Source organism: Hypomesus transpacificus, chromosome 22 (genome assembly GCF_021917145.1).
Source record: "Hypomesus transpacificus isolate Combined female chromosome 22, fHypTra1, whole genome shotgun sequence".
NCBI lineage: Eukaryota > Metazoa > Chordata > Actinopteri > Osmeriformes > Osmeridae > Hypomesus > Hypomesus transpacificus.
Window position 1 is genome coordinate 8,077,973 of NC_061081.1, and position 13,368 is coordinate 8,091,340.

Below are 13,368 nucleotides of genomic sequence, written 5' to 3' on the forward strand. Positions count from 1 at the left end.
CCAAGATTCATTCGAAAAAACTGACACCAAAGAATCGATAAAATAAACACGTCAAAACAATGATCTTTAATAGATGGATAATGTGGAATAGACTCGCCCCGAACAGACTTGAAGCATTTATCAAATTATTTTAATTGAATCTTGAAAGATGACATGCTGATTCCGTTGTTCATGCAACTGCAAAGGCAGTACCACCATGTTATAGGACACAGCTTGGCCTAAATTCAGTGAATTTTCTGTTTGACACAAAAGTAAAGTCACTGTAATCACCTGGGTCAAACGCATTTCTTAAAATACTTAAGGAGCACTTGATACAGGCCCAAAAATGTAGTGTATCAAATCAAATTCACCTAAGGTTCTCAATAGTATTTGATCCAGGTCTGACAATACAGTAAGGCCATCAGTTTCCATGCTGACTCAATGAGTGAGAGGCAAGAGTTAACAGTCAGCATAAAGCACATTATAAATATGTAATAGCACTCAATGAGTAGTTAAAAATGAGTGTCATACATAGATCAAGTTTTTTTTAATGTCTCGTCTTATTGGGCCATAATTACTACAACAAGTCAATATCATATTCAGGCCTTTCAATCCAAACTTTAAATTAAAAGCAAAGTTTGAACATTTTCTGACCACAACCCATAACTGACTGAAAATGAATGTGTCTGTGTTGATTTGACTGAGGTTGACTAAAACCAACCCCGATCTAGTCTGAGATTACCATTATATTGGATTATGACACGCGCAATGAGGACATAGGTGTAGTTCCTTCTGTGTCCACCTGGTGGAGATGTAAGGCCTAGAGTGTTACACTGGGTGTAAGGGTACTTCTGATTTCAAACACGCACACACCCTTCAGGAGACAGCCTCTCTTCAGTCACTAACCCTATAAACTCTGGCGTTTCCTTTGTTTAATGATGAACAGGTTTTCGTCTGTGGGGTACATCTCATTGGCGGCCATGTTAGCTGCCTTCCTGTCCCTTCCTCTCGCTCTAATCTTCTTATTTTTCACTGCGCTGGTCTTCCCTTTCCCAAATAGTCTTTCTGGAGGGTGGAGCCCAGGCCGTGGGGGTCTTGAGGAAGACGGGGTGGTGTCGAAGAACACAGGGGGGTCTTCAGGAACCATACCTTCCTTCTTCTTTTTCTTCTTCTTTTTATTTTTCTTCTTCTGGTCTCCACCTCGAGGGAAGTCCTGAGCCTCATCCACCATCAACGTGGCTGGTTTCTTAACTACAGAACCAATTTTGGGGGTGTTCAGATGTTTGGGAATTTTTTGTTTCGAATGTTGCTGCTGTTTGTTGGCAATCTTGGTTTTGGGCATCCATGTTTTGGCCTGCCCTGGCTTGCTGTGCCCGGGAGCAGGCATGGGTCTCTGGTTACGGATGAGATTAGGGATGCGCACTGGTTTGTGGTTCTGGTAAGGGGTGTGGCTGGGTTTAGGGCAGTGGTTGGCTGAGCTTTTCTGTTTCTTTTTGGGCGGTCCGTCTGGTGTGTGTGGAGTCTGGAGCTCTGAAGGAAACAGGCCAGCCTCTGTCAGCTCTGTTACAGAGAGAGAAGGAGAGGAAGAGAGAGATGGAGAGGGAAATAGAGAGTGAGGAGAGGGAGAGAAAATTGGGTGAGAGAGTTTGGGGGAGGAGGGGAAGGGAAAGCAAGAGCGATGTTTAATTGAGACTGTATTCCACACCTATCTGTGTGTGCATGCATACGGAGTTGTGTGCACGTGCATGACATACCTTGGACCCTCTGCTGTATTCGGTAGTCTCTGCGATTGAAATCCCCTTTGATGTCATAGTAGTTGATGTAGGGGGTGCTGGGATATGTTCCGTTAAACATTCTCCTCTGAGAACAGTCCTGACACAAACACACACACATTCACAGTAAGTAGCATATAAAGTAGCCTCAGTGTAAAGACTACAGCACCCCACGGTAGCACATTTCCATTTCATAGAGGCGGTACTCACATGGCCAAAGTGTCCTTTCCTGGAACAGTTGTAGCAGTAGGGAGGAGTTTTGCCATTATCCGGAGACTGCAGCTGCTTTGGAGGACCTGCCTGGATCTGGAGTGAGGGAGACAAGTAGAGAGGGAGGAAAGGAGGGAAGGAAGGAGGGAGGATGTTTTAGAAGGGGTTTATTCAGCAGTTCATGCGCCTAGTCCACCTCATCCACACAGCAGTTAAGCGGTTAATTTTTGATGTACGTTTATTAATGATCCACCATTGTGTATTCTCTCAGTGTGTGAGTGAGTGTGTGAAAGTGTTTGTGGATGAATATGGAGGTGATAAGAGGCAGATTATGCTAGGTATAGTTAGGGACCCGTAATGACCCTGTATATTATAGTGCGTGTATGTGTGTGCGTGTGTGCATTGAACCGAAGGTCCCATGCCCTGTGGACCGCTGTTCTGAAAGCCTTCCGCGCTTGACTGCTTACAGCAAATATATACTGATAAAGAGAGAGAGAGAGAGCGAGCCTAGCACAGTGCGTTTACTGCTACGAACACACACTGACAGCCAGGCTGATGGACAGGCAGACAGACAGATGTACAGACAGATGAATAGGCAGGCAAGCAGACAGACTGACAGAGAGACAGACAGGCACGCAGACAGACAAGCAGTCAGACACACAGACAGGCAGAGACAGGCAGGCAGGCTGGCAGACATGATTAACCCACCCCCCACCTCCCCCCCATCCATCTCTTTCTCTCTTTCTCATTACCCCTCCATCTATACCAGATTTCACGATTACAAATAATTTCCTTCTCATGTCATTTCTTAAACATAGCTTAGCTCACCTCTCCTCCCTCTTTCCCCCTCTCCTTGGTTCTTCCCCCCCCCCCCCCCCCCCTCCTTCGGCGCGTCCGCCTCTCACCCTCACCCCTCCACCCCCTTCCCTCTTTTTTCCGCTTGAGTAGTTTTGCGGCAGAAAGGATGAATGCTATTAGGGTGTTTCGTCATTATCAGGTCAGACCGGCCGCTTGGCCCATCTCCATCACAAAGGCCAGGAGATCACAGACCCCTCACACCCACACAGGAACACACACGCAGGAACGCACACACACACACACACCCTCAGGAGATCACAGTCCCTGTCTAAACCCCCCAACCTACGTGCCCCCCCCCCCATTCATGCATCATGTAAATTGGCTGTAGGTTTCTGTCTCTCTTTCTCTCTATATTTCTCTCGCTCTCGTCCTTTCACCCCCTCCCCCCTCTCTTTGACCTTGGACACCTCATCTTTGAGTTGTGATCCAGTAGCAGAAATGTGTGATAGGAAGAAAGTTAATTAAATGTTGTTCCTTTTCTTCCATCCACCTGTTATATCTACCTACAGTCTGGGTTGGTGTCTATTGATGAGAAAGGAAGTGTGTGTGTTTCTGAGAATGTGTGTGCCTTTGTGTGTGTGTGTGGAATGAGAAAACAGTGTGAGTGTGTGTTGAGAAGAGAGAAAGTGTATGTGTGGGCGTGTGTCGCAAACAATATGAATTAACGGGATAAACCTCCTTGGTCCCCTCATTCTCTCGTTGCTTATCACAAACATCAGACTAGGTAACGGGACATGGACAAGGGATAGGCATGGGGCAGGATGGAGGGCAGTGTGGAGGGCAGGGTGGAGGGCAGGGTGGAGGGCAGAGTGGAGGGCAGTGTGGAGGGCAGTGTGGAGGGCAGTGTGGAGGGCAGTGTGGAGGGCAGGGTGGAGGAAAGGGTGGAGGACAGGGTGGAGGGCAGGGTGGAGGGCAGCGTGGAGGGCAGGGTGGAGGGCAGAGTGGAGGGCAGGGTGGAGGGCAGTGTGGAGGGCAGCGTGGAGGGCAGAGTGGAGGGCAGCGTGGAGGGCAGGGTGGAGGGCAGAGTGGAGGGCAGGGTGGAGGGCAGTGTGGAGGGCAGTGTGGAGGGCAGTGTGGAGGGCAGAGTGGAGGGCAGGGTGGAGGGCAGAGTGGAGGGCAGTGTGGAGGGCAGGGTGGAGGACAGGGTGGAGGGCAGAGTGGAGGGCAGGGTGGAGGGCAGAGTGGAGGGCAGGGTGGAGGGCAGTGTGGAGGGTAGGGTGGAGGGCAGAGTGGAGGGCAGAGTGGAGGGCAGGGTGGAGGGCAGAGTGGAGGGCAGTGTGGAGGGCAGTGTGGAGGGCAGGGTGGAGGGCAGAGTGGAGGGCAGGGTGGAGGGCAGTGTGGAGGGCAGTGTGGAGGGCAGTGTGGAGGGCAGAGTGGAGGGCAGAGTGGAGGGCAGTGTGGAGGGCAGGGTGGAGGGCAGAGTGGAGGGCAGTGTGGAGGGCAGGGTGGAGGACAGGGTGGAGGGCAGAGTGGAGGGCAGGGTGGAGGGCAGTGTGGAGGGTAGGGTGGAGGGCAGAGTGGAGGGCAGAGTGGAGGGCAGGGTGGAGGGCAGTGTGGAGGGCAGTGTGGAGGGCAGTGTGGAGGGCAGAGTGGAGGGCAGGGTGGAGGGCAGAGTGGAGGGCAGTGTGGAGGGCAGGGTGGAGGACAGGGTGGAGGGCAGAGTGGAGGGCAGGGTGGAGGGCAGAGTGGAGGAAAGGGTGGAGGACAGGGTGGAGGACAGGGTGGAGGGCAGTGTGGAGGGCAGTGTGGAGGGCAGGGTGGAGGGCAGAGTGGAGGGCAATAGGGGGTTTGAATGTCATGCAGGGTTTAGTCCCAATTAAGGGCAGGGTGGAGGCAGGCAAGGTGAAGGCAGGGTGAAGGCAGGGTGGAGGCAGGGTGGAGGCAGGGTGGAGGCAGGGTGAAGGCAGGGTGGAGGCAGGCAAGGTGAAGGCAGGGTGGAGGCAGGGTGGAGGCAGGGTGGAGGCAGGGTGGCTCTTTATAATGAATTTATGCCCAGACAGAGTAGTGCATATTAGAATACTCAAATCAAACCTCAAGAGTAATCTACAAAGATAGTTGGTTTACATTGTAACCATTCAACACTACTGCAAATGAAAGGAAAAAGTGGTAGGAGAAGGTCGTAGGTTGAGGCAGTGAGAGGAGTCTGGTAGTGGTAGTGGACAGACACAACAGCAGACAGCCAGAGAAAAGGGATGCTTGGTGTAAGTGTGTATGGAGGGGCTGGGGTTGGGGGGGTGGTCCTAAGGGCTTGTCTGTATGGACACAGGCAACCAGCCATCCGTAAATTCACACACACACCTACTTTCCCACATGCAAGGATTCTAAACAACACACACACCCTCTCTCTCTCTCTCTCTCTCTCTCTCTCTCTCTCTCTCTCTCTCCCTCCCTCTAAGCCCTGCTCTCCTCTGCTCCTTGCCTTGGCTGGTGGCAAAGCCGTGCTAATCCTCAGGCCCACACAAAGCTCACACTGTTACAGACTTCAATCTGTGGACCCCCACCGCTCTCTCTCTCTCTCTCTCTCTCTCTCTCTCTCTCTCTCTCTCTCTCTCTCTCTCTCTCTCTCTCTCTCTCTCTCTCACTCTTTCTCTGTCTCTCTCTCTCATACACACACAAAAACACACACACACAGCAACCAAACACAAGCTGAGATCTGAACAGTAAAGGGTGGGCAGCATTTTGCTGGCGTTAGTGGAAGGTTGGGGAGAGGGTTGGAGACGACGTGGAGAGTTAGTGAAGAGGATTTGGGATTTCAGTGGAGAGATAGTGGAGAGAGTTAGTAGAGAAGATTGGAGACAATAGTGGAGAATTAGAGAAGTGGATTGGAGACGTCATAAGGAGTTAGTAGAGAGGGGTGGAGGGTTAGTGGAGGTTTACAGGACAGTGAGTGGAGAGTTAGAGAAGGGTTAACAGAGTTGGTGAAGACGACTGGAGACCTGATCTGGAGCCCCCTCCAGATGCTTAGCTAAAAACAGATACATCACACGTGTGTATGTTTGCCTGCATCTTACTGGAGGTTTCTGGGTCATACCAATATAGCAGCTCTTACACCTGGCTTCATCTTAACATGCAGAGTGTGTGTGTGTGTGTGTGTGTGTATGCAGTGAGTGGGGAGGGGGGGGGGGGCATATTACCAGATGTGATTCCTGTCCCCCTTTGTGTCTGCCAGTTCACAAAGCTTCCGACCCTGAGACCTAAGCCCTAACCCCCCCCCCCTCTAACCCCCCCCCCCCCCCGACCCCCCACCATCACACACACACACGCAGTGTAATTCCCCTAGGCGCCTGCTATCTCCTCCCGTCAGTCAGTCAATCAGACTGAAAACAATCAGTTAGAGCCCCTATTTCCTTTTTAGCGAGAGAGGGACAGAACGAGAAAGGAGGAGTGACTAGAGGAGGTAGAGTGGTAAGCAGAGGAAGAGAGGGAGAGAGGAGGTGGAGTGAGGAGGGGGGAGAGGAAGAGAAAAGGATGCGTTGCCTTCAGTCGCCAGTAATAGAGATAATGACAATGTGATGTCATGGGTTGCCATGTCTGGAGAAAAAAACTCTCTCAGGGCAGTGCTGCTAATGTGGTCAGAGTGTGGAGGGTGGAACATGGGATGCAAACCCTTAAATCTACCTTATTCGATATCTATTCACTATTGTATGAAAATCTGTAGGTTCTACCGAGACCAGCCAAGTGTGAAGCAGGTAGCATTTGGTGACAGACACACATGCACGCGCACGCACACACCCGATCAGACAGTCTCGGGATAAAGACCAGTATCTTAAACCAAGTCTCTCTCTTGCCAGCCTAAAACACACACACTTCCTCACACACAGAGTTTCCAGGCTGCCTACATAACAATGTGATGACACAGCTATCCACACTCCTTAAAAAGAGCTGAAGGGCTTCTATACAACCTCCATTTGAATGGGCCTTATTGTAGAAGGAGGGAGCTGGAGAGAGTAGGCTAAGGGACAAAGACCGAGAGAGGAAGGAAGGTCCATTTTCTGACCAACATTCTGGGTCAGCAGAAAGCTAAGAATGAAGGACAGAGAATGAGTGAAAATGACATTTTTTGAAATGTGTGGAACTGCACAGATACGTGCAGGCTCATCCAGTTCCACGACCACACAGACTCCCACACAGGCACAGACACAGTCTCCCACACAGGCACAGACACAGACTCACACACAGGCACAGACACAGTCTCCCACACAGGCACAGACACAGTCTCCCACACAGGCACAGGCACAGACACAGTCTCCCACACAGGCACAGACACAGACTCACACACAGGCACAGACACAGTCTCCCACACAGGCACAGACACAGTCTCCCACACAGGCACAGGCACAGACACAGTCTCCCACACAGGCACAGACACAGACTCACACACAGGCACAGACACAGTCTCCCACACAGGCACAGACACAGTCTCCCACACAGGCACAGGCACAGACACAGTCTCCCACACAGGCACAGACACAGACTCACACACAGGCACAGACACAGTCTCCCACACAGGCACAAGCACAGACACAGTCTCCCGCACAGACACAGACTCGTCCACTTCTTCCACCACATCCTCACATGATTTCCCTCACACACATTCCCACACAGATTATGACCGTCCAGCTAAATCCAGTCCAGTAATACAAGGGTTAACCTCAGACTGTCGTGCTCCCTATGACCACCAGGGGGCACTGCGACCCCACCATCAGCGTAGACACCGTCAGAGCCACACACACACACACACACGTTCCCTAAGGGAAGGACACAGTGATAACACCTCTAGGACCTGCTCAAAACACAGATGCGCGCACACACACCAATCAATAAAACACACAAATACAGGAGTCATCCCTGCTATCTTAAGAGCCAATCAACGCTCACACTGATATACCTCCACCACATGTCTGCTTCTTTCCTTCTATGTGTCTCTGTGCTACTCTGAGAAACAGAGACGGAGAAAGACAGAGGAAGAGAGTCAGTCTCTCACATTCACCTCTTTGCCCCCCCCCCTCCCCCTCCTCACAGTGCAGATAGAGAGACAGTCATGTCCGTCAGTATAACTGGGGTGGAGCCATCCTGCTGTGTGGGATGCAATTTCCTTACACACCAGAGAGGGCAGTGTGGTCGTTGGACTTCGCACAAGGACTAAAAGAATACGTGCATGTGCTTGATCTTTACACAAATTAATTCTGCCAGTATACAGAAAGCAGATCATTAAACTTCCAGCATGCCCCCTCTCACTCCCTCTCTGTCTCTCTCTCTCCCTCCATTCATTCCTTATTTCACTCTACCCCCCCCCCCCCCAGCTGCTTCATTTCTCTCTTCCAGCTTTCCTTACTTCCCTATCCTCCTCCCTTTCATCCCTCCTCCTCTCTTGACCTTTCTCATCTCCTAATCCTTTCCCTCTCTCTCCCCTTCTCTCAAAACCTCCCCTCTCTCCTATGCCCTCCACTCTCTCCTATGCCCTCCCCTCTCTCCTCTCCTTCTCCCTTCCCTCTCCCCATAGCTCTGATAGGTTATTTTTAAGTGGTTTTCTTTCATTCACTATGCTGATTTTCAAAAATTATGGAGTGAGAGAAAAAGACAGATGGATGAAGAGAGACAAAGAGAGGGAGAGAGACAGAGAGAGACAGACAGTGGGACAGAGAGAGAGATGAGAAAGGGCGAGTGTTCGAGAATTGATATTGTAAGGGTTATCAATAAAAACCCATTGGCTGTTTAACAGCACACATCTACTGTGCTGCGTGTGTTTGCGTGTCTTCGGTTGTAACTGCCATGATGTATGTCGGTATCTTACTCTCTCTTAGTGAATCCCTCCGGGCTTTGTGGTCTATACTGAGCGGTCTGGATGAGTTTGTTTGTTAGTGAAGGGCCAGGTGCAGGAGACACCCACACACACACACACACACACACACACACACACACACACCCACACACACACACACACATACACACACACAGATAAAGCAGCGGAGAGGTCTGACAGAATGCCTTTTTACACCTGGCTGAGCCCAGCGGAAGGTGACAGAGTCACATCTCCTCGAGCGAACACACACGCGAACACACACACACACACACATAATAGGGGTTCTTCTGTTTAAAACAGCCTCATTTTATTCATGATACTGCTTATGACCCTGAACTCCCCTGTGTGTGTGCGCGTGCGTGCGTGTGTGCGTGCATTTCCCCTAAACCCCTCACCACTTTTGGTTGGTAACGACCTTCTGTTCCCTGTGCTTAAATACCTTAAATACTTCAATTAGACCTGGGTCACAATCCACCACCCCTTAAACTACTATAACAAACACGCAAACACCCACCCAACCACACACACACACAGAAAAAGCAGGCCTTGACACACTTTTTGTAAATACACACACCTAGGGAAGACACTGGAAATGCAGCAGACTATTCTTCACAGGCTCTTTCATTCATTTTGTTTCCAATGTTCATTTCTCTAAGGAAGACTCTCCAATCACTTACAGTTCAGAGTTCTGAGATGAACATCAATGAGCTCTCTCTTTCTCTCTCTCGCTCTCTCTCTCTCTCTCTCTCCCCAAGTTCGCTCCATGTCCCCTGTTCTCCCTCTCCATCCCCCATTCCCTCCCTCTCTCCTTCTCCTGCCCCTCTCCTGCTCCCCCCCCCTCTCCCGCTGTGTAAGTCAGGCCTTAACGATGCTGCCTTTCCATTAGACAGTCTCTACTAATTAATCTCCACAGAGAAGAGTGACAGACAGACCTCCCTCCACTACACCCACTCACTGCACACACACACACACACACTCACGGCACACACACACGGTGCACCCCCCCCCTCCCCCCCGTCCTGTCCCGTGTGCTGCTGGCAGGCCATTTCATGGTTTATCACGTCTTTTAATTGACAAACAAGCTGCTCTTTTCTTTTAGGGTGAGGTCTATATCATTCGCTCACACACACACACACACACACTCACACACACACGAGAGAGAGAGAAGTTCTTTCAGCAGATGTTGGGCGTGCGCGCACAGAAACACACACCTCCCTTAGCAACTGCTGTCAGCCCCATGACAGGCGGCCCATGTGACTGTCATACACCTTTCTGCTCTCTGACACACACACACACACACACACCTTCAGGGACATAAAGCCTCAATGGTTTCGCCAATTATACTCTACCCGTCTTTATACAAACAAGCAGTAAACAGACACACCCTTACCGTGATGTGGTACTGTCGCCAAATTTCTGGGCAGGCCTGTCGAGGGAGAAGTAAAAAGCTCCGTTAGAGAAATGAGGGAAACACACACACGGGCACAAGATAAACATGTGAAAACTGTGTGTGTGGGTAATTGTCTAGCAGAGTAAGAATGTGGAGGAAGCCATGAAGTGACACTGAGAGAGCAGGTGAACTGACCCCAATCAGAGAGGGAGAGAGAGGGGGAGAGAGACAGAGAGGGAGGGAGAGGGGGAGAGACAGAGAGAGGGAGAGACACAGAGAGGGAGAGACAGGGGGAGAGAGAGGGAGAGAGAGAGGGGGAGAGACACAGAAAGGGAGAGAGAGGGGGAGAGACACAGAAAGGGAGGGAGAGGGGGAGAGACAGAGAGGGAGGGAGAGGGGGAGAGACACAGAGAGGGAGGGAGACACAGAGACGGGGAGAAACACAGAGAAGGAGAGAGACACAGAGAGGGAGAGAGACACAGAGAGGGAGAGAGACACAGAGAGGGAGAGAGACACAGAGAGGGAGAGAGACACAGAGAGGGGGAGAGACACAGAGAGGGAGGGAGAGGGGGAGAGACACAGAGACGGGGAGAGACACAGAGAGGGAGGGAGACACAGAGACGGAGAGAGACAGAGAGGGAGAGAGACACAGAGAGGGAGAGAGACACAGAGAGGGAGAGAGACACAGAGAGGGAGAGAGACACAGAGAGGGAGAGAGACACAGAGAGGGAGAGACACAGAGAGGGAGAGAGACACAAAAAGGGAGGGAGACACAGAGAGGGAGGGAGACACAGAGAGGGAGGGAGAGGGGGAGAGACACAGAGAGGGAGGGAGACACAAAGAGGGAGGGAGACACAGAGAGGGAGAGAGACACAGAGAGGGAGAGAGAGGGAAAGAAATAAAGATGGGAAGACAGAGAGTGGGGGAGATAGAGAGGTGGGCAGATGGACCGAGAGACCCTAATCCTAACGGCAAGAGGATTTGAGAAGCACGGATCTTTTCCCTTACACCACTTCATCTCCCCCCCTCCCCCCCTCCCTCCCTCCCCCCTCCCTCAGTGCCCCCACACAACCATCATGAGAGGGAGGGGGATAGAACATCCCTGTGGGAAGTCTGTTGCAACTCCAACCTGAGCCAGGGGTTATGTGGTGACACACCAACTGAGAGAGAGACAGAGACAGGCCGACAATCAGACAGACACATTCGGGCTAGGAGCCGACGAATAAAGGGAGAGAATAATTAAGAGAGGAGGGGAGGGAAACAGAGGCAGAGAGAGGGAGGCAGAGTGAGAGGCGGAGGGACACGGGGAGGAATCGAAGGAGAGAAAGGCAGAGGTACAGCGGGAGGGACAGGAGGCTTTTACTTGTGGATAAACAATCTTTAACCACGTTGTCCCCCCCCCCCCCCCCCCCCCCCCCCCCTCATTCCTTCTTTCCTATGCATCTTGCTCCCTTCCTCACTCATTCATTCCCCTCCTCTATTTCCCCTCCCTCCAGACCAGGGTAGAGGGTTGTTGTCGGGGGCGACAGGCGAGGCGCTCCGTCAACCGTCTGTCTTTAATGAGAGACAGAGAAACCCGGGGGAGCAGTCCTCACCACAGACACACACACACACCCATACACGCACACATAAACAGACACACACACAGACATAGTTCACAGTTTAGAAAATCATAGGTTTGAACTAAGGGAGAAAAAAGGCAAGAGAGAGAGAGAGGGAGCGAGTGAGAGGGCCAAATAAAGGGAGAGAGAGAGGCCGGGGGTGAAGAAAGAGAGGGAAAAGAGAGAGAGCTAGATGGAGTGTATGACACATACATTCCACACGGCATCATCAGTGTAAATGTGCATAATCAACGTTGCGGTGAGATAATTGTCATTGACGGTCATTAGATTTACCCTTTACACATACATACACACACACGCGCGCGCATTCAAACACACATACACACACAGCGCTGGAAGATGCAGCATGGCAGACATAACTAAGCTGTAATTGATGAACTGTATCAATTAAGATAAACAGCAGCGTGGTCTAACCCTGGGTCACCCATCAGATGAAGGGGGGGTCATACATGTGTGTGTGTGTCATGTGTACTCACGTCCTGGAAGTGGCCAGTCATCCCACAGCGATGGCAGTGCTTGTGCCAGTAACTGCGCTCCAGGCAGGCCTGGTACAGGTGGCCTGGGAGCCCACAGTTCATACAGTGTCTGCTGGGACACATCCTCATGAGGTGGCCTGACCGCCCGCACAGTGCACAGCATGGCACCTTCTGCACACACACACACACACACACACACACACACACAGCGAGGGCAAAAAAGGCAAACATCCAAATGAAACTCAATGTTCCTTGTTCTAAGTTGAGGACATTGCTATGTGTATGGTGTGTGTGTGTGTGTGTGTGTGGTGTGTGTGTGGCGTGTCTACCCTTGGTTCCGAGCAGCTCTTGGACAGATGTCCAATCTTGTTGCAGTTGATGCAGGTGACATTCTTATCTGTGTAGTACCTGGCAGACACCCGGCGGAATGGCTGATTCTTATCTCGGTTAGAGATCTGGGCCTGGGACACACAGAGCAGTGTTTTATACAACATGTCGTATATTTACACATATGATTGCAATTCTTGTGGCAAATAGCATCCATTTCCATTAAAATTCAGTTTCATTAAAAGCCCTAACCCTTATCCTTACCCTAACCTTAACCCAAAAAGCCTGAACTTAATCCTAAACCTAACCAATGCTCCTAACCCTAAAACTATCCCTGACTCCAAACCCCAATCCTTAATGTAACCCTAACCGTAAACACTCATTCTAACCCTAACCCCCTAAATCCCCTAGAAAAAGAACCAAGTGTGTGTGTGTGTGTGTGTGTGTGTGTGAACCTAGAATATGCTCAACCTTTCCCTGTTTTACTATTCTTAAGGGGACTTCTGGACCCAACAAGAATATCTAAATATCTAAGTCCAACGAACATAGTGTAAGCATAGTGCTACACACACTTACGCACAAACAGAGTCGTTTTACACAGACGTGCATGCAGAGCATACTGTTACACGCATAGCAAAGTGCTACACACATACACACAGAACATAGTGTTACACAGAAACAAACAGAAACATGCGTGAACGTAGCTTACCTCTCTGTCTCTCCCAGACACCACCCAGACACCACCTGCACCACCAACGTCACCTAGGAGAGGACCAAACCAACATTTAGCACTTGACATGAAATCCTCATTACCATGACATGACCATACTATATGATATAGTACAATAAGGACAATTTAATACATTGCATACATTAATTGACATCTAATCATTCATGTAAATGAATGATTAGATGCACACACACACACTAA

General features: G+C 50.7%; 1 protein-coding gene across 2 annotated transcripts in view; it reads right to left on the reverse strand.

Moving 5' to 3' along the window:
• Positions 1–50: 50 nt before the first annotated feature.
• The window catches only part of zcchc7 (zinc finger, CCHC domain containing 7), a 29,204-nt gene continuing 15,886 nt past the window's right edge, over positions 51–13,368 (reverse strand). For both annotated transcript variants that reach the window (XM_047044923.1, XM_047044922.1), the window contains exons 4-10: positions 13,147–13,199; positions 12,440–12,571; positions 12,111–12,281; positions 10,013–10,048; positions 1,962–2,057; positions 1,734–1,851; positions 51–1,539 (exon numbers count right to left, since the gene is read on the reverse strand). In XM_047044923.1, the coding sequence (XP_046900879.1) occupies positions 887–1,539; positions 1,734–1,851; positions 1,962–2,057; positions 10,013–10,048; positions 12,111–12,281; positions 12,440–12,571; positions 13,147–13,199 (1,259 nt within the window). In that variant the 3' untranslated portion in view covers positions 51–886. The remainder of the gene's footprint in view (positions 1,540–1,733; positions 1,852–1,961; positions 2,058–10,012; positions 10,049–12,110; positions 12,282–12,439; positions 12,572–13,146; positions 13,200–13,368) is intronic.